The 21,721-nt window shown below is 44.5% G+C and overlaps 1 protein-coding gene across 1 annotated transcript in view; it reads right to left on the minus strand.

The window, feature by feature from the left end:
* Nucleotides 1-318: 318 nt before the first annotated feature.
* The window catches only part of LOC147671317 (uncharacterized), a 169,124-nt gene continuing 147,721 nt past the window's right edge, over nucleotides 319-21,721 (minus strand). The window contains exon 4 of the mRNA XM_086948078.1: nucleotides 319-2,705. Coding sequence (XP_086804204.1) covers nucleotides 319-2,705 — 2,387 coding nt within the window. The remainder of the gene's footprint in view (nucleotides 2,706-21,721) is intronic.

Here is a 21,721-nt window from a genome sequence, read left to right on the forward strand (position 1 = left end):
TCAATAAACGATTGTGCTTTAGAGAAATGTTTTCTTCCAATAAACCATTCAAATCAAAGACATATACAAATGTCTCTTACGACTATTGTTGTATATGCTGAAAACCCCTGTATCATGTCAGTATAAATATTCCCACTGATTTGATTGTGTCTACAACCTTGCAAAGGTCCAATCTTACAATCGGCACCCAATAACATACTTAAACTCTCAGGTTATTTTAAGATAGAAAACAATGACGATAATTTGGTTTCCTGGCATGATGGCAATTTTTAAATTTGATTAAAACTCGGAACCATTAACCTTTGGCTCCATAAGCAATTAGCAACAACTCACCAGAATGAAAGAACTGTCTTCAGGTCCGGTTAGCAGAGGTTCTTCTATTAGCAATGATCCCCGATTCTCCAGATTTTGGTTGCAAGAAAGTGCATTTGTGCACACTGGATAAGAGCATTTTAACTGACTTTTCCCAGAGTCTGTGGTTAAATCGTGGCAATAGGTATGCAGGAAAGCTCTCACACCATCAATTCCAATAAACTGTGCAGAGGACAGGGCGTTAAAATTTGCAGTAGAAGACTCCAAAAAACGAGATTGTCTCCATTGGTGTACTCTGATAATCAACACCATTATTAAAGCAAAAAGGAAAAGAAAGGAAACAACAGCGAGAGCTATCACCAGGTATAGAGTGTTGTCTGAGTTTTCTTCACTCGGAAAAGAAGGCTCCCTTAAATCCGATAAAATTTCAGGAATGCTATCCGCCACTACTATGGTCACTGTAACGGATGAAGAGAAATTAGGTTGGCCATTGTCTTTTACTAAAACCACTAGAAACTGCTTCAATAAATCTTTTTCCAGAAATGGGCGGGCCATCCTGATTTCTCCATTGTGAAGACCTACAGTAAATAGTCCTTGGTCTGTGGACCGCAGGAGCTGGTAGGAGAGCCAAGCATTTTGCCCCGAATCTGAATCAACAGCCACCACCTTTGTGACCAAATACCCAGGTTCAGAGGAGCGAGGAGCAACCTCGACACCAGAGGAGCCATCAGTGGCCGTAGAAGGGTAGAGTATTTCAGGGGTGTTGTCATTCTGGTCGAGCACATAGAACATAACAGTGGCATTAGAAGCTAGGGTAGGAGTGCCGCCATCATGAGCCATCACTTGAACAGTAATTTCCTTTAGTGTTTCAAAGTCGAACGATTTAAGTGCATAAAAGATGCCAGATTGTGAGTTCATAGAGATGAGAGATGACAGAGACACTTCTCCATCGTGCCTCTCTTCTGTGATAGAATACGTTATTTTACCATTGTGTTCCCAATCCAGATCTGCCCCAATTACTGAAAAAATAGATGCTCCAGGAGACATATTTTCCATGACATACGCTTTGTATAATTGTTGCTCGAACATAGGTGGGTTGTCGTTTTTATCTGAAATGTGAATGCTAATGGTTTTATTTGCGGTCAGAGGTGGAGTCCCTCTGTCTGTGGCCGTGATGGTGATGCTATATTCTGAAGTCTCTTCCCTATCCAGGGCTTTCTCTGTTACCAAACTGTAGTAATTTCCAAATGCTTTATTTAGCTCAAATGGAAGAGTGTCACTGATGGCGCATGACAGCTGACCATATTCACCAGCATCTCTGTCGTATATATGTAGGAACGCAAGCACTGAACCAGCTGGGCCGTTTTCTTCCACTGTGTTGTTGAGAGATTTAATTACAATTTCTGGACTGTTATCATTGACATTAATTATGTCAACCAACACTTTACATTTCGATGACCTTCCCCCACTGTCCATTCCCTGCACCTCGAGTTCATAATGCTCAGATTCTTCAAAGTCCAAACTTCCAAACACCGATAGTTCGCCTGATTGCGAATTCAAGTGAAATATGTCAGCAAACGTGCTCAATGAATAGGTTATTTCAGCGTTGGCGCCCTGGTCCTTGTCACTGGCTGTAATGCTGGACAGCACTGTTCCAGTTGGCACATTCTCCATTACAGCAATTCTGTAAACCGACTGATTAAAAACGGGTGCATTGTCATTAACATCGAGAACCGTCACCGTGATGAGGGCTGTGCCAGTTCTGGCGGGGTCGCCACCATCTGTGGCTGTGAGGATCAGTCTGTGCTCGTCTTTTAGCTCCCTGTCCAGCGATTTCTGGAGAACAAGTTCAGCAGACTTCGCACTGTTACCTTCACTCTGCACATCCAATATAAAGTATTCGTTAGTGGCCAGATGGTAGTCCAGCAATGAGTTAACACCCAGATCTGCATCTTGTGCTTGAGGTATTATAAACCGCGCCCCTGGCGTTGTGTTCTCAATAACATGCAAAGTTGCTTCATTATTCTTAAAAACTGGGGCATTATCATTGATATCTAGGATTTCGATTTCTACTGCGTGAGCTTTCATCGTGTCTTCGAGCAGAATGTCTAAGTGCAGCACACACTGCGGCGCTTGCCTGCACAGCAGTTCCCTGTCGATGCGTTCTCGGATGTACAAGTGGCCGTAGTTTACATCGAAATCGAAATGCTGCGTCTTACCTTTAGAAACAAGGCTGACTCTGCGGTGCGGTAACTGCTTCGCATCCAGCCCCAGGTCCACAGCGACATTTCCAACGAAATAACCTTTTCTCATTTCTTCCGGAATGGAATAGCGGATTTGGCCAAAGCCGGTGTCAAAGAAGGCCACCACGATCACAGAGAGCAGCATCCATGCTGTAAAATACCAGCGACGTTGTAGCCAAGCCATGCCAGGTTTCGTCTACGGTTTACTTTGAGCTTACCTTGTTAATTTGTGTTTTTTGGACGGCAAGGTGAAAAGGCGCGGTTTGATAATCTTCGTGTGATGTCCTGTAAAGGTCTCGTTTCGTTTTACCTGATGGTAATGTTTTCTTACTGTCTCCCGAGTCTTGTGTGTTTTCCTTTAAAGCACCGCTGCTCCTTGCGTTACGCTTTCTCTGACTTCTTGACAAACAGCTACTCTCGCTGGCCAAAATAAATAATGCAGCCTATGAAGTAAAAGCACGGGCTTGGGTTGGGAAAGCCACTTATGACGACAACTGTATGACGATTTTTTTTTGTTTGACATGTTTAGGGAATTAGTCGCTTTGTCATCACGAAAATATATCAAATTTAAGTCAGTTCTCTTACAATCTTTCAAGCATAACCGATCACCACCCTCAATCTGTGTCACCACTGTATATAATTTCCTTCTGGAAGGCACGTTATACTCAAACAAGCACATCGCATGTGTATTCTAATTTTGAAATCAATATAAGATAATACTGAATAATGCAATGCACTAGTTTCTTGTTTGATATTTGACAGAATAACTTCTGGAACGACACCGTTGTAACGCGATCAGCACGCGCTCCCGTCACTCATTTCCATGCTGTTCCACCGGGATCTGCTCCTAACAGGCACTAGGCAATTGATCATACACGCGACCCCCCTGTCGAGTCCTAAGCTAGCAGCGCTGCGCAGGTGACTCGGCGCGCAATCAAGAACTCAGGACACGCTCTGGATCTCCGCGTGGTCCGGACTAACTCCGTGGCCCCGCCTTTCTTTATTTAAAGCATGTGCGGCCGTGACGTATCACGGCCGCGTAGACGCGCTAGTGCGTACGTGACAACTCGCCTGTACCCAGGCTGCTTCTCGAACATTACATCCCTTTCAACCTTTATTGAAATTCAAATTCAAAACAACACCACCAGCAACGGCTCAGTGTAATAGTCTTAGCAGTTCAAACATAGTTCTTAATAAAACCCCAGGCATGGATAAACAAAAGTCAAAACGGCCGGCAGGCCTGTTACCAGTTTGTGTTGCAGGTACCGCCATCTCAGCCCACAGCAAAGTCAGCCAGTTGCGAGGAGGGTGCGGGGTTCCTTCTCAGCCCATAGCCCGCAGCCTCTCCCCTGAACAGGACTCGTCGGGGTACACTCGAGGGAGCCGAGACTGACGGTGAAACCTCTCCGGGAGTCGGATGGCTGGGGGTCCTCTCGATCTCTGGACTTGGAGGAATTGTCTCGGCTCGCTCCATCAAGTCTCTTGGCACCACCGATGACGCTGGCGAGCTGGGGGTGGAAGGATTAGGCCTTGGGCAGTCCGGTTCCTGACGCTCTCTGGTGGGGGTGCCTGCTCGCTTGAAGAATGAAATGTTCCGGGTGACGCTTTCGCCATCTCTCTGGGCAGTAATCATCGTGCCGGACCGACGAGTGACGGTCCACGGTTGAGGCTCATAGGGGAGTCGGAACTTGCTCCCTGGGAATCGGTCCCGCACGTAGACCCTATCTCGTTCCTCGATTGGGGAGTCTCTACCCCGGCGCTTGATGCTGGCATAATCGTTTGAGCGCTTCCGGGTGGTCCGGACTAACTCCGTGGCCCCACCTTTCTTTATTTAAAGCATGCGCGGCCGTGACGTATCACGGCCGCGTAGACGCGCTAGTGCGTACGTGACAACTTGCCTGTACCCAGGCTGCTTCTCGAACATTACACCCCCATCACCCTTATTCTTTACCAGCTCCTGTAACATGGGATCTCCCCCCGAAGAGCCCCTGACAACAGCCACAACGTTTGTAAATAAAGAGATATTTGGTGTTTTTAACACTACAAATCATTACAATGAAGACTAAAGTGATCAACAGCACACCTAATGTATATCTACCAAACACTGCACAAAACCTAGGACAGAGTATCTCTGAATCTGACACCCTTCCTGCATCTTTGTGGGAGACAGATGTGGGCAATCATGGCCTCGCGCCTAGTCAGGCCCTCGCCCTGCTCTACAGACGCCGATCGATAAATAGGAGCCAGCGCCGATACACTATTCGATACGCGACCCAACGCAAGCAAGCCACACGGGGACCAAAAGTACATGGAAGTAATAGCTCCGATTCACTGCAATGATAATACGTGCATACTATGATAAGAATGTGACAACCCCTCACCAGAGCTAAAGACGTCTCAAGCCCAATAGAGAGACTCCATTCGAAACCACTCTATCAGTGAAAACGTCCAAAACGTAAGAACATTTGCAGTTATGGGGCAAATCATGGAAGCAATCAATATGTATTACACATTTCACAATAAGCAGACCTCACGCTATTGTATTTGACAAAGGGTTTTCCTAATGACTGATTCTAAGATTTGGCAAGAGATGTTCACAATCAGTAACACGCTGCCTATGGTCTTTGGCAATATCTTTATTTCATAACAGACCATAGATATTGACTTTGTCCTCGAGGCTTTAAATGCGCACGTTCACATGGTACAGCTGAGAGGGCGGTTTCGACATGAGGGAGGATGTCTCGCTGCCGGGGAATCACGCGCTCAATGTAGCCTCTCCTGTCTGTCCCAGGCACTGCGCGCGCTCCTACAGCTTCTATGTCTTTTCCGTGTCCAGCAACCCCAGATCCAAATAGAGGCTCCGCCCCGTAGCATGTTGACGATCCTGAAACAGGGAGACGACAAAGATAAAGTGGCGTACGCCAGAGGGAAATAAAGATATGTATTCCCTGATGGCAGCGCACCAGGAACAACAGGCCCAGCAATATAAGGGGCAAATGTCGATAATTCGGAAACCATTGAATGCGAGTTCAATGTTCGAAAACATTAACCTTAAACATCCTCCTCTCCAGAGAGTAATATTTCTGACACACCAAAGCACGGTTATAGACAGTTTAAAGCTCCTACCCTTTGAATGTCCATATCAACGGATCTGCTCGTTTTAGTTACGATTGTCATATGCAGCTCGTTTCCAGGGGACTTCATTTTAGACTCAAGGGTTGCCGGCAACTTTTCCCACGTAGACAGGGCCACCCAGAAAACCGCAGCAGTTGTGTTCAGGCCCACAGTGGCTCTCTCAAAGTGAGGACGTAACATGACATTCTCTGCAACCATGGTGCAGAACTTCAAGTGGTTTGTGGGGAATGATCTGTTTAGCCTTGTCTTACAAACCCAACCAATCACTGGCAGGCCGATAGGGCGTCCAGAACAAGCACAAGGTCCTGTTGGTGGCCAGCAAGGGCACACTGAGAGCGGGTCTGAGGGGATCACCAAAGTGGGATCCTGTAGAGCTGACCCTTCCCCTGGGTTTCCTGCAGCATTAATCTCAGATCTTCCTCTTTCATGCAGTGCTGTGGGTTCCTGTCCCCGAGGGTGACATCTTGCATGTTCAGACCTCTAGCACTTCTTCCCGCCATGGGCAGCCCCGTTTTTAAAGGAATATGCTACACTTACAGCAAATGCAGGGCCGAAGTTGCAAACACAGGTCCTTACTTACCAGGGGCCCAGAACATGGACTCCACAAGGCAGGGTCTCATCTGAGGCGGGGATACAGCTCAGCCATGCTCTCTAGCTGAAACACAGCTCATCCATCTCCAGCCATTCAACAGCTATCCTTCCTGTCAGTCAGCAACCAACACACAATTGTCTTTTCAGTTCTAATGTTCTGTAAAATCTAGCCAAGATCACGAGGATCCCAGGCACCCCGAGCACAGCTACTTCCCAGCATGTATTCTCATCCTGGCCAATTACTAGTGGTGCCATGTTTATCAAGTAGCACCTTGTGACTTCCATGTGACCTCTACCTCCCCGAGCTGGTTCCAGGCTGTCACTCACTTTTTATTTATTCCATGTAGGCTGATCCAGCTAAAGTCTTTCCTATTTTGGTGCAGTAGAAGGAGGGGCGGAGTAAGGAAAGCTCTAACAGAGGGGGTAAACTGGCTAACACAACAATTACATATTGACATGTTTTGTATTTTCCTGTCTGATTTAATTTCTTAATGACCCGCTTTAGGAGCAAGAGGCCGATCAGAATCTATTTTCACTTTGTTTGTTTCCTCTTCCTTCTTTAACTTTTTCAGTGATTGGAGGGTAAGTGGGGAGCCAAATCTGCTTTGCACCGTCCTTCCCTGGGGCCAGATACCAATTAATGTTCTGTAAGTTGGAATGACATACTCCTGCTGTAGCCCACATTACTCTTGAAGTTCCATAAGTTAGTCACACATACGAAAACAACATTCTTGACCAGGCATTAGGAGCTTTCTTTAAAGAGAGAACCATAGCATCTCCATATTTTTAACTCTACAACTAACTAGATAATTCATCCAATTGCCCCTTTACATTTCATTCGGTGCCATCTGGTGTTATTATTATGTTTAAAACAGCTGAGAGTCTCACTATTCCTATTTATGTATTTAAGAATGTGTGTATTCATTTTTTTGTTTTTAACACACTGACTTCTGAAGCACCTTTGTAGCACTGCAGCCTTTATAGCAAGAGGTTGAAATCAGCCCAATTATTCTCCTAATGGAGGCAGGGTAAAGTCTAACATGGATCATAGGATGGGTATTCAAGATTATTCTTCACCCCAGGTCATTCTGCACATGACTGGGCTCTGTCCCTTTGAGAGTAGTCCCAGATGATTCACAGTATGATAGGGAAACCTTATTGAAAAGGCACATTTAAAATATTTCATAAATACTGGTAGACTGAAAAATTCCTAGGTTCAAATTGTTATAAACCTCTCTGTCAGCCGAGGTTCGTGCAGGTAACAGCGGTGAGGCCGGGAAAAGGGGGGGGGGGGGGGGAGGGAGGGGGGGGGGAATTCGAGGGACTATGCAGAGGGGAAAAAAAATAAAATAATTTTCCTCTGCATCGTCCGTCGAAATCCCTGCTTACCCAGCCTCACTGCCCCGCCGCTGTTACCTGCACGGACTGGCGTTGCTCTATATTAAGACCTCATCACATGGACTGACTGCCCTTTACAGCTCTTCATTTCAGCCTGTGTGATACGGTCTGCCTTGCTAGCTCTCAAGTTAAGAGTTGGAGTTGAAGGTGGAAATAGGGCCTCAAGTATTTAGGGCCTATGCTTGCCTTTGCTTTGAAGCTAGCACAGACAAGATTCATTGTTATTTTGTTATGTCACTGTGACCAAAACACGATTTTCGAGGGATAGTAGGAAGTAAACGGATTTGTTCAAGTTAGGACAGAATATGGCTTCTTAAATTTCAAGTCCCTCTGAATTAGCAATGTCTTTATATTATGGAACATATATACATTCATTTTATTACCTACAAAGCTAAAATAAATATATAGCTTTAATATACAGTAACAATAATAAAGAGAATATGTAAATAACATATATTATACAATAAAAAACACTATTAATTGAAATTAATAAAACACTTCACACATTTGACGATCATAAAATTAAAATAAACAAAACATTATAATATAAAAATAAAAAAGACATGCATAAAATAATGTTATAAAAAATTAAAAAGAAAAACATAAAATAAATATTATTAACATCAAAACCATTTTTACAATTGAATAAAACAGACAAAAATGTTAAAACAAACAACAAATGAGAATATAAAAATAGCAAAATTCGATCAAAAATAATCCCAATGCAAAAATAATATAAATATTATACTAAACCATTGATAATAAATAAATACATCTTCAACAAAAAGAGAAAACTATTAAAAGTTAGCATCTAAATGAATTAGAAAAAATACATGTTAAATAGAAGACCATTATAAATCTGTTATAACAACAATTTAAAAAATGACATATTTAGCAAAACACATTAATACTACCTTCTAAAGAACTTCAGAGAAAATGTAAGACTTTGTGTGGGTTGATTTACTCTTTCCTCTCCGACCTAAGCAGCACTAGAGGAAGTACTAGACTTTGGAGGGGTCACCAGTGCCGGCTTGTGTAGGGCGTTCCCCCGGGCGGTGACGTTGGGCCGGGGAGGGGCAGGGTGGGGGGGTGTAAAATACGGGAAACGGACGATTACAGGTAAGTAACGTAAAAAATAAATAAAACAAATTTAGTTGCGCGCGCTGCATCGCATTTGGCATTGAGGCGCGCGCAACAAAATTTGTTTTATTTATTTTTTACGTTACTTACCTGTAATTGACCATTTCCCGTATTGTACACCCCCCACCCTGCCCCTCCCCGCCCCACGTCACCACACAGTGGAACGCTCTACACGAGCCGGCACTGGGGGTCACATTTACAATTCTCACTCCAAGCTAAGGAATATTAGTGAAAGTGTTTACTATTTCCCCACCAGCCTAAGCAACAGAAGATAAAGTATTGGGCTTTGGAGTAGGAATTGTGAATCAGATGTCTACAAACTAAGCAACAGTAGGAAACGTTTTGTACTTTGGAGGGATCATATTTACTATTCCCACTTCAATCTAAGCAACAGTAGTGAAACAGTTGGACTTTGGAGGGATCAGATTAACTATCCCCTCACCAACCCAAGCAAAGGAAGGGAAAAGTGTTGAACTGTGGATAGTTTCAATGTAACTTTCCCACTCTAAAATGAGCAACAGTAGGGAAAGTGTTGGAATTAGAAGGAGTCAGATTACTATTACCACTCCAACCTAAGCAACAGTAGGGATGTTATGCTGTTATGTTAACATAACAACGGTGGGTTTAAAAACACCCAGAGCATTACAAAGTCTTTCAAAGTTCTGCAATGGGAGCAGGTCCATTTATTGTTCACAGTTCAATGATCCACCTTTGTTTGCATTTTGTATATTGGAAGACAGCTAACATGTGTTTCATCTCAGACAAAATTTTCAAGCCTGTAAATTCAATATACACATATTAAAATATATCTTTCCAATGGAAACGGTGCACTGAGCACCACCCGCATGCCTACATGCTGAGATGGTTATATTGTGGGAGACGTTGTGTCACCAACAAGGATCAGTACGTTAAAAGATCACAGCTATGGTTGATAGACCAAAATCAAAGTAAGGTAAAACGTAGTAATCACCAAAAAGTGGCGTTCATAGTGAGAAACTCCATTTAGGCAAAGATCCTGAATGCTAGTGATAAAAGGTGAGGTAGAGAGAAATACACCACAATAGTGTTCGAAATGGGGATTTGAAACATGCAATGAAATCCAAAAAGGAGGTGATGTTGTGATAACATTTAGTACTCAGCTCCCAATTGTGTGTCCCATATAGTAAATATTATAGTAAAAATATAGTAAAAATCTCCAATGGCAGGGAAATACCGGAGTAGCGCACGCATAACTGAAAAACAAGATAGTCCACCAGGGTCCAGTAAATAAACCGGAGCCTTGAAATGAAAGGAGAACATACATTAGTATAATGGCACTACGTATTCCATAAGTATACAATTAAACAAGAATTAAAGGGAAATACTTGGAAGTCACGTACCTGAAAGCCAAAATACGTTTATCCAGCTACGAAGTTTGTGACGATGACCCTGATAAGTCTGTATTATCTGCACCACAGATTATTGGTGAAAAGAGGAGGTGTGGGGGGACATTTAGAAAAAAAGACCAGTCAGAATGAAACCTATATCAGTTAAAAAATCCCTAGCATCGTCAGGCTGTAAACGTACAAGTTTTCGCCAAACGCTAGCACGTCCTCAACAAAAACCTCATTGAAAGTCGCATTCTCCCTGATGACACGCGCATTTTATGTTCGCAGCGCGACCTAGAAATATCTAAAGCTCCTGTGTAAATTGATTTTAAAAATTGCACTGATAGCGCGACTTAGAATATTTTAAAGCTGTGTGTGAATTTTGATTTTTAAAATGGCACGGATGCACTTTACCTTTTAAAAATGGTATAACTATTGCACTCTGCTCACGATAATCTTGTGGCGATCTTTGTCGCCCCTGCAACCCCGGTCCACCGCAAGCGCTAGGCTTGATAGTAGTGGAGGGTGCAGGGCGGTACCTTCTTCCGGGTTCCCTCCCGGTGCCGGGCATTGATTGGGCGAGTGTGTGGAGGCGGAGCTGAATGCTAGCACGTCCTCTACAAAACCTCATTGAAAGTTGCATTCTCCGTGATGACACGCGCATTTTATGTTCGCAGCGCGACCTAGAAATATCTAAAGCTCCTGTGTAAATTGGTTTTAAGAATTGCACTGATAGCGCGACTTAGAATATTTTAAAGCTGTTTGTGAATTTTGATTTTTAAAATTGCACGGATGCACTTTACCTTTTAAAAATTGTATAACTATTGCACTCTGCTCACGATAATCTTGTGGCGATCTTTGTCGCCCCTGCAACCCCGGTCCACCGCAAGCGCTAGGATTGATAGTAGTGGAGGGTGCAGGGCGGTACCTTCTTCTGGGTTCCCTCCCGGTTCCGGGCAATGATTGGGCTACTGTGTGGAGGCGGAGCTGAATGCTAGCACGTCCTCTACAAAACCTAGATGCCCCCAAATACGCGCAGCGGATGCGCGCAGCGTCCGCGCCGTCCCTGCGCCGAAGACACGCCAGAGACGAGCCCGTCTGTGCCCGTCCGGGCCAGGACGGGGCAGGGGGCAGAGGGCCATGCCCCAATGACACAGACCAGGCAGGTAATGACTTCTGGTCAACTAAAAGCGTTGCGCTCTCCAAGCATGATGATTGCACTACACTTGAGGTGCATCACACAGGAAATGCTATCTATTCCAACTGTAGTCTCACACTCACTAACCTTCAACCCTACCCCTTCCGCAGGAATAGATACAGAAAGCGCCACCAAAATGTTAGTCCCAAGGTAAAAGACTTCCTGTTTTACAGTATCAACTGCCGCTCCTTACCTAAACACAAGCTTGACATCTTTAACTTGATACTAGAAGACCAACCCAGTGCATTTTTTCTTACCGAAACCTGGCTACACGACAGTGCAGGCCACGATGTAGCCACTGCTCTCCCTTCCAACTATGCGATTGTTAGGAAAGACAGAGCTGTAAAAACTCGTGGCGGAATAGCTATCATTTATAACAAAAAATTAAAATGTACCCTTGATCCTGTAGATATTCCAGACTGTGAAGCTGCCTTCTTTAAAATTACTATGAACCCTAACTTCACGCTATCAGGTATACTAATGTAACGCCCCCCCGGAAATTGCGCCCACTGGGCTTCCAAATTAGCTAATTACATTACACCCTTGCATCTAGCCTCAAAAAAATGTTCACTTATGGGAGACCTCAACCTACACTTGGATGACCCATCGAGCACCACATGCACTAACCTGCTAGAAGATCTGATAGCTTTAAACATCAGACTTCTAAACTCCGGACCCACACACAAGGCCAGGCACCTGTTCGATCCCATATTTACCAATCTCACCGAACTGGTATGGCAAGATACACCCCCGTATGCTGGTCTGACCATTATTTAATCAAATTTAGCCTTGAATTACCAGCCATCTCTTCTGTACAGCCTGTTTTCCCAGCCACATCAAGGAAAAACTGGAAAACTCTCGACATTATAAAATTCAACACAGTACTTTGCGATAACCCCCCCCAGAATAGGCCTAAACATGGAAAGCATAGCAACAGCAACTCAACAGTGGCTCAGTAACGCCGCTGAGTCCTGCCTACCCTCCTCTCACACTAAAGGCAATAGCCACCGCCCTCAGCCCCCTGGTATTACGACTCACTTAAAACTGAGAAATCCAAATGCAAGGCATTAGAAAGACAGTGGCGAAAAGACTATGCGCCTGTCAAAAAAATGAGGTATCAAAACGCAAGAAACTTATACCATGCAGCATGCACGAAAGCCCGTGCCCTGTATGTATCCAACACCATTATGGAAGCAGCTAATAGAGCGAAAACCCTGTTCAACACAGTTAAGGAACTAGCAGGGTCGCAAACCACAGCAACTGCCCGTCCGCTAAATGAGCGACAATGTCAGGACCTCGCCCAATTCTTTACAGATAAAATCGACAAATTAATTATAGAAATCAATAGTAATAAAAATGACACTACCGTTCAGGCTGACATGGAGTATGCCCCCATTGTCAAGCAGACCCTAGAACACTGGCTGCCCATTACGATTGACACACTAAAGTCTATCCTCAGGACCATCAAATCTGGCTCCCCTTGCGATCCTATTCCTATCAATGTAATGAAACAACTGGACACCCCCTCCCTTGGAATCATTGTTGACACATTAAACTCTTCCTTGGAACTCTCTATAGTTCCTACACTTAGGAAACACACCATGGTGAGCCCAGTACTGAAGAAACCCACAGCAGACTCTGAAATATTGTCAAATTACAGACCCATCTCACTTCTCCCTGCCTTTTCGAAACTTCTGGAAAGACACGCTCACTCCGCCCTCACTCAATTTACTGAAGAAAATTCACTCCTCCACCCGTCACAATCAGGCTTCCGAGCAGGTTTCTCCACGGAAACTGCTCTGTTGGGAGTCACCGAAACCATCCGGAAACTCCTTGACGACAGTCAAACAGTTGCCCTCATGCTCCTTGACTTGAGTGCGGCCTTTGATACCGTGTCGCACGAAAGGCTACTAACTACGCTAGGAAAAAATGGGATCTGTGGCGCTGCTCTTAAGTGGATTAGGTCCTTTCTGGAACAACGGACGTTTCAAATTACATAGTCCTTAGCGAGCTCTGGACTGTTCAGCACCCCCCACGGTGTGCCTCAGGGCTCTATCCTAAACCCATTGTTCTTTAATCTTTACCTTAGACCCCTGGCCGACTTAGTGGATAGATCCGGACTCACCCTCATGACCCACGCTGACGACTCACAGATCATTTTCTCTCTGTCAGAATCCAGTCCACTATCCCCGTCTCTCCTTAAACAAGGTCTCCACAACATCTTCAGCTGGATGACCAACAACCAGCTGAAACCAAATGGAGATAAGACAGAGATCCTCCTTCTGGGTAAACACCGAGACCAGTGGAACGCCTCCCACTGGCCTTCCCAGATGGGAAACCTTCCAACACCAGTCACCCAAACACGTAATTTAGGGGTCATTGTGGACAGCTCCCTCTCCATGAAACAACAGGCCAGTAAAGTCGTAGGCCTTTGTTTTACCATCTTGAAGTGGCTCAAAAAAATCCTATCGATGCTGCTCAACTCCACCCAAAAAACCGTAGTCAATGCCCTCATCACATCTCGGCTTGACTATGAAAACATTTTATACCTGGGTGCAAATAAAGCGGTCATACGGCAGTTACAGCTTGTCCAGAACTCAGCTGCCAGGCTTCTATTCAAAATTCCAAAAACCACCAGTGTTTCATCTCACCTGCGTGATCTGCACTGGCTCAGGGTAGAGAACCGGATCAGATTTAAAGCCCTGAGCTATATGTTCAGGATAAAAGCAGGCACCACACCTAAATACCTGCAGGCATTAGTTCATCCCTACACTCCCAAAAGAAACCTACGGTCACAATCATCAGCCAACTTCTGTGTGCCTAGGTTCAAACTTTCTAGAAAGGGAGGCAGATCCTTTTCACATCTGGGTCCTACCCTTTGTAATGCACTCCCGCCCCACATTCGCAAGGAGGTCAGTTACTCTAGGTTCAGGAAAAACATCAAAACCTGGTTGTTCGAGCAATAACAAGAACGACCCCGCAAACCCTTACCACGCTTCTGTGCTGTGTCTCAGCGCCGGGAAACCCTTTATGGGTAGCTGTTTGCGCATTACAGGTTAAAAAAAATTAATAAATAAATAAAATGCACGTGTCCAGAGGTGTGTACATTCTCAAAGTTCCGGGTGAACCATTTAAAACCTGGGAAAAAGAAACTGAAAAAGAACCCAAAACTAATTGTACATTCTACCTGAACAAGTGCCATTTTGTAGAGGACCAGGTTACTTTAGTTCCGCACTCTAAAATCAACAATACAATGAAAGCCCATCCTGGTGATTTGGGTATTTACGTCTTCGATAAATGTGTTAACCTAAAAGGTCCAAACTTGTATAAATAGTACTGTGGCCAAACACCTGATTTCACAAACGCAATTGCTGTCAATTTAAATAGATATCGTATTATCAACATAGGACATTAAGCAAATGATGGACTGTCAGACGCGAGTACACATCATCTTAAAAGTCTTACATTTGAGTAACCTACATCTAAGATAAAACCAAGTCCATTCAAGAGAGCATTTATTTGGCAAGAAAATGTATTGACCACAAATAGTCAACGTGTGAAACACTGTATCACATAAAATGTGTTAAAACATAGTTATCCTTTGTAGTTGATCCAATGTATTTGATCAATAACTTGGCCGATATGCTCTGAAGGTGGCATCTTGTTGCAGCATATATTTGGTAACAGAAATAGTCAATTTGTATAACCCATCCATATATAGACACAGTTTTTTGTGGTTGATCCGTTATATTGGATCAAAAATGTAGCCAATATGTTTCTAAGGTTGTCATGTTATTGCAACATACTAATGTCCTAGAGCATACAAAGCATTTCGAATGAAGCGCATGTGCAAAAGCAAGTCACATGTCTGTAAAGCCTGGGTCTTGAACAACATGTGGTTCTATAAGGGACTGGCTGGGGGCAGATATTTCTGAAATAAGAGTGATCACAACAAGAGAAAGTAGAGGAAAAACCATACAAATTCCTGAAAGAAAGAGAAAAGAAAAGAAAATACCAAGTACGCCTAGCATAGTCACATTCACAATGTATGAACCAATCATTTCTCAAAGTAAGTTTGCATCCATGTATCATAAACATGTGTTTCTTGGTTATGTGCATACTTGATCTCAATTATGATTTCTGAAAGCAATGCAAGTAGAAAACATCATGACCTTCCTTATGTTTTATTTATATTTTGTCAGCGTGGTAACTACCATGTTTGCTTAACAGATGTTATTTCTTTCATTATGACATACATCAAAGCATTCAAAATTACAAAGATACTAAGCAATACCTATTTGCAGACCAATATCCATTCATCCAGAAATACATATAACTCCTGATCCACATTGAGTCCATGGTCCACTGCACTGAGTATTGCAATCCAAGAAGTTTACAATTTCCAGAGTGTGCGAGTTCTGTCTCCTCCTCTTGGATGTTCTTGAACAATCACAATTCATAGAACCTTGGATGTGCTAGTTCAGTGATCCTGTGTTGTGTGTTAAAGTGGTTAGACAGTGGAAAGTTGCCGTTTTGACATTTTTCTCTGTGTATGCACCCTTGCACTTTGCTGGCTACAGCCCCGGGATTAATGGAGGCTGACTAAATATTGGAAAAATAAATGGGTTACCTTGTCACAAAGCAATTACTGGTGCCATTCTTCTGCTTTCCCTCGAGATGTTTTGAGTATTGTAGGGCAGCTGGCATGGAGGTGGAGAAGGAAATATATATATATATATATATATATATATATATATATATATATATATATATATATATATATATATATATATATATATACATATACATACATATATATTACCTACTGGCAGTCACCAGTAGGTAGTTATAGTTAAAACCTAGTTTCCTTAGGAAAAGCATTTTTTGATTTGCTAATAAATTTGGCATAGTTTGACGAATCTTCACAAAATTCTCCAATAAAAAAAGGTCTATCCAGGTCAGCTCCTATCCTGAAAGTTTGGGGGTGATTCGTCAAGCGTGGGCTGAGAAAAAAGGGGGGTCCCAAAAAGTGTTTTCTCCATGTTAATTTCCATAGGAAATTTTATTACAGGCTACAGCCCGAACTGCTGAACGGAATTACACCAAATTTGGCAAAAAGGTAGACCTTAGTTCAGAAAGTTACATTTTTTTTCAAATTGTGTAAATACGTTCAGTAGTTGTTGAGAAATTTGAAAAATAAAAGTCAAAAAATCAATTTCCCATAGGAAACTCTAGCCAAGACTACAGCTTGAACTGCTGAACGGAATTACACCAAATTTGGCAAATAGGTATTGCTTGATTCAGAATGTGACTTTTTTTAAACGGTGTAAATTTGGTTAGTAGTTGCTGAGAAATTAAAAAAAATAAAAGTTTTGATATCTGGGGAAGTGGTGGTTTCGCGCACCCTCTAGACCACAAGCTTCACTGTGATTGGCTACCACGACCACGAGCTTCACTGTGATTGGCTACCAACATTCCAAACCAGGAAGTGTTGGCAGCCATCTTGTGACTCGGAGACCCGAGTCACAAGAAAACACTCAAAAAAAAAAAAAAATAAGGAAAGGGGGCAGAGTAGAAACACCCCGACCCCCTAGGCCTGCTCAGGGGTTCCACAAGGACCCCCAGGGCCAATTTTTTTTTTAAACATCCGAATGCGTGCTGGGTGCGCGAATCCAACTGAAAAAATAATTAAAAAATGAAGCTGGGGCTCCCCCACTTCATTTAAATGAGCCCCCGGGTGGTCCATGTTCAGGGGGCAATCCTATAATTATATGCGGGGGCCTGCGGGTCTCTGCAGCCCCTGTGACCGCCACCTCCCCAGGGCTATGTTAATTAGGTGTGGGAGGGCACACAGCCTTTCTGCAACCCGGGGACCACTACCTCCCAGGGCTTGTTTTGGCTTTATTGGGGGCCTCTGAGGCTCCCCAAGCCCCTGGGATGGCTTTAATTAAATATAAAGGGGGGGCCTCGCGGGCCCTCTGCAGCCCCAGGGACTACCACCTCCCCGGGACTTTGAAAATAGAGGGAGGGGGCCACGCTGCCCCCTCCTGGAGAACTTGATGGCCCTGAGAACCGACACCCCCCAGGGCCGGCTCCTGCAATGTCCTGGGGAGCCCACACCCAGGACAATGTAGTTTGCTATAACAGTGTGGAAGCAAGAGCAGGAAACCCTGCTCTCACTTCGATGAAGCAAAGCAGGATTGCTTTTGTGTAAGGGGAGCTGCATGTTAGCAGCTCCCCTTGCCCAAAAGCAATGCCGGTTCACGCAGGAGGTGGGGATCCGACGGGGCATTGGGGCTCCCCACACAGACCCCAACGAAGAGTCCAGGCCTTGGGGATGGGGTCCTGGGGGCCAGAAGTGGACAAGGGAAGGGGGACCATGGGGCCTCCCCTTCCTAATGATTAATAAAAACATTCAAGATCTGGGCATGCCCCGAGGGATGGGGTACTCGGGCGAATATAAATTAATGGAAGTAGACCGTTTTTTAGAAAAGTTTGGAGTGGCGATCCCAACATGGTGCTTAGCACGCCCCCCTAGTGTGAGCACACTGGGTGTGTGGCTCTCAGCATGACCTCCCAGTGTGTATGCTGGGTGCATGCGTCCCCCTAGTATGAATGTGCTGGGTGCGCGGCTCTCGGCGCGGCCCCCTAGTGTGAACGCGCTGGGTATTCGGCTCTCAGCGCAGCACCCAAGTACCTCACAGGTCTTTAAAAGACCATTTACCTGTCAATCAGGCTTTATTGTGTTTTCACCCCTTCTCAGAGCCCCTGCATCTCCACTCTGCCCATGACTGGAAGAATTAGTCACCCCCCGAAATTTTTATCAGTCTCCCCCGAAATTTTTATCAAGTTGCGCCCATAATTGACGTACGCCGCCTCGATCGACTTCGCTTATGCTTACAGAATTCCGTAGATTCCGTAGATTCTATCTGCCGTATGTCAATGATCCAGCTGTGGGGCTGGGAATATTTTGCAGACAGTATTCTGGGCGTTTTATTACCGGTGCTCCATTGACCCAGCAGATCGCTTTAGGGAATGGGTACTCACAAACTTTCGGTCGGGGGCCAATATTACAGTGTGTTTTGTGGCCGAGGGCCACACCGGTAGGGGTGGGGTCAGTGTGGGGCGGGGTCAGTGGGGGGGCGGGGTTAGAGTAAAAATAATCAAATTTGTTTCAAAACATTACACAGTGAGATAATTCTGTATTTCAAAAGCAGATGTAACTACAAAGAGCACATTTTGATAATACTTTTTTTTATTAACAGACAATAGCAATCTTAAGAGGCATTGCATTGCTTCATACATATTTTGACCCCAATTCCATCACAGTCTCTCTCTCTCTCTCTATCTCTCCCCCAGCCCATCTCTCTCTCTCTGTCAGTCAGTTTGTATCTCTCTGTCAGGCTCTCTCTCTCTGTCAGTCTCTCTCTCTCTGTTAGCCAGTCAGTCTCTCTCTCTGTCAGTCAGTCAGTCTCTCTCTCATGTAAACAAAAAATCTGTGCTTAGCATAGTTTGCCATCCTACTGGAATTTTGCTGTTTGTCATTGTATCCAGATATATCAGATACAACCAGTGACATTATACCTGCAACAAGTCCGGACTATTGGCTTTGCCAATGGTTGTTAGTTGCATAAGATAAATAAGCAACAACTATAGCTTTGTTGTATATATATTATAATATTGAAAATGCTTCAATTCTGAAACGACGAGGCTATGAAAGAACTAAAACAAGTCTATTTGAATTACATCAAAATTTTTGAGCAGTGATGCTGGTATTGTTGGTTCACCCTGAGGGCGAAAATGGAGACCCCAATAGTTGTTAGTTGCATAAGATAAATAAGCAACAACTATGGCTTTGTTGTATATAATATATAACATTGAAAATGCTTTAGTTCTGAAATGATGAAACTGTGAAAGAACTAAAATGGGCCTATTTGGAATCTCATCAAAGGCTTTGTGCTGCTGTTGAGTTGATATGTATCTAAGGGCGAAAATGGAGACTCCAGTAGTTGTTAGTTGCATAAGATAAATAAGCAAAAACTATGGCTTTGTTTTATACAATAATGAGAATGCTTCATGTCTGAAATGATGAGACTGAAAGAATGAAAATAGTTGATTTGAAATGACAAAGGCTTTTTGAGCAGTGGTGCTGCTGCATAGTTGATATATATATTTTTACCCTGAAGGCAAAAATGGAGCCCCAATAGTTACACGTCTCAGCAGCACTGCCTGCTAACTCGGGGAGAACAAACTTGCATAAAAAGTAAATTTCAGCCCATGATTAACTCACAATTGGTCACATAATACGACAACAGCTCCATCTACTGTCGCATGCACTTAAATTATTATGCAAAATCACTCTTAATAAATCGAAAAGAAAAACACACATAACTCTTCTGCCCAAGATTTTAGGCGCTCTGGAAAACCCCAAACGATATCTTTACCTTTTGTGTGGTGCATGAACAAGACCTAGCAACAGAAAACCACAAAGTATGGGGGCCCAGCAATAACAATTATGGCATTGGCATACACTTACTGCTTTCAAAGGAGGAGATGTGGCAATTGGTGCCAGGGGGCAGTGAATCTCGGCTCGATTACAGCTGGCCACACACTGCGTCCGTCGGCGCTGGGCTGAGTATGAAGAAGGTCCTGCTGCTACCAAGCCTATGACGTCACGAGGGCAGATGAGGGGACTGCGCAGGAGAGCATGGAGACACTAATTGTCTGTGCATGCCCTTTGACCTTTTCTCTGCAAATGCGGTCCCCAAGGAGACACCAGAACAGCAGTAATGGCGGTGAGTCCGTGACTGCTGTTGGGGCCCCAAGGAAAGGTCTGGTGGGCCACAAGTGGCCCACTGGCTGTACTTTGAGTACCACCGCTTTAGGGGATCCAGTGGAAGGGACTCCGGGGATCCAACAGTCAGAATTCCTTGATCCAGAGATTAACAACCTGGGAGGGTATCCACTGAATGAGAATGCAGTGTACCACAAAGAGAATTCTAAGCTCCTGAATTCGGTTTTCCAGGCATCCGTGATGTATTCCCGCTAGCCAGTGGCCCAGATATTAGTTGGTGGGAACCCAGGGTACTAGAGCAAAGGCTGTGGGGATCCTGTAGCAAAGAAGGCGGGTGTCTCAGGAAACGGAGCGAAGCCTACTCACGCTCCGTGCATAGTGCCGGCTCTCCCGAGGCCTGGTTTGCAATCCTGATGCTCCGCCGGGGTTGCCACTGGTTGGCAGCCAATTAGAGCCAAGCTCGTGCTCGGGGGTTAGGCTCCGCCAACATATGTACTTATCCAATCACTCTGCCAATCCCCAAGCACTTATAAATTCACCATACACTCTCCTTGCAGTACTCTAATAACCCAGTCTCTACCCAGTTACATAACCGAGGTCTTCCCACTGCCAGAGGTAACATGGTTGCGTGCGCAGACTACAGTACTATGTAATGTAGTAGGGCCCAGGGCCATCATGCATATATAATGAGCACACGGACACAGTTAGATATATATTGAAACTGGCTACGGCACGTGCGCCCGGCTCCTTTCTATTAACAGTGTCACATGTACAGTGACGCCTGTGCTGGATGCGTGTGCGGTGAGTGTAAGCCAGCCCTCGGGGAATGGTTGGTGCTGGCAAGAACTACAACAGTGATCATTGGATTACACACAGAGATTCAATCATAAAGGGTCCATGACTTGTGGTGCACTAAGGTAGGAGCACTAGATCTTAAATCACAAACAAAAGACTGTACCTTAAGGGTCCATGACTTGTGGTGCACTGAGGTAGGGGCACCAGAGATAAGTGTGCTCATGTGATGAAATTGTTAATGACCCTTCGGGATTTTCCTGCTCCTTGAGTTGACATTGTTGCATGCGGTGTCTACAGCACGAAAGTCAATCATAAAGGGTCCATGAGTTGTGAAGCACAGAGTTAGTGGCACCTAAGAGCTCAGCGTGTGTGCAGCCAGCGATGATGTGTTGTGCAGGCAGGCCGCACTGGGAGCAATGTCTTTTGCCAACTGCACTGTGTCATCTGCAATTGCGACTCGATTTGAATTGTGAACCCTGCTGACCGCAGTGTAGGCTGGAGGCAGTGGTAAGCAAGGGCCCACAGCCACTTGGCGTTGACTAGGGCTGCACAGAGTTAGTGGCACCTGAAGCACTCAGCATGTGCGCAGCCAGCGATGATGCGTCGTGCAGGCAGGCTGCAGAGGATACAATGTTGCTTACTGAGTTCTGCAAAGGATAAATCAAGATTGAATTTGAATTTTGAGCCCTACTCACCGCAGTGTAGGCGTATGGAACAAAAGATGAAATATGTATGGAATACATTGTCG

This window comes from Lissotriton vulgaris, unplaced genomic scaffold (assembly GCF_964263255.1).
Source record: "Lissotriton vulgaris unplaced genomic scaffold, aLisVul1.2 SCAFFOLD_2278, whole genome shotgun sequence".
Lineage (NCBI taxonomy): Eukaryota > Metazoa > Chordata > Amphibia > Caudata > Salamandridae > Lissotriton > Lissotriton vulgaris.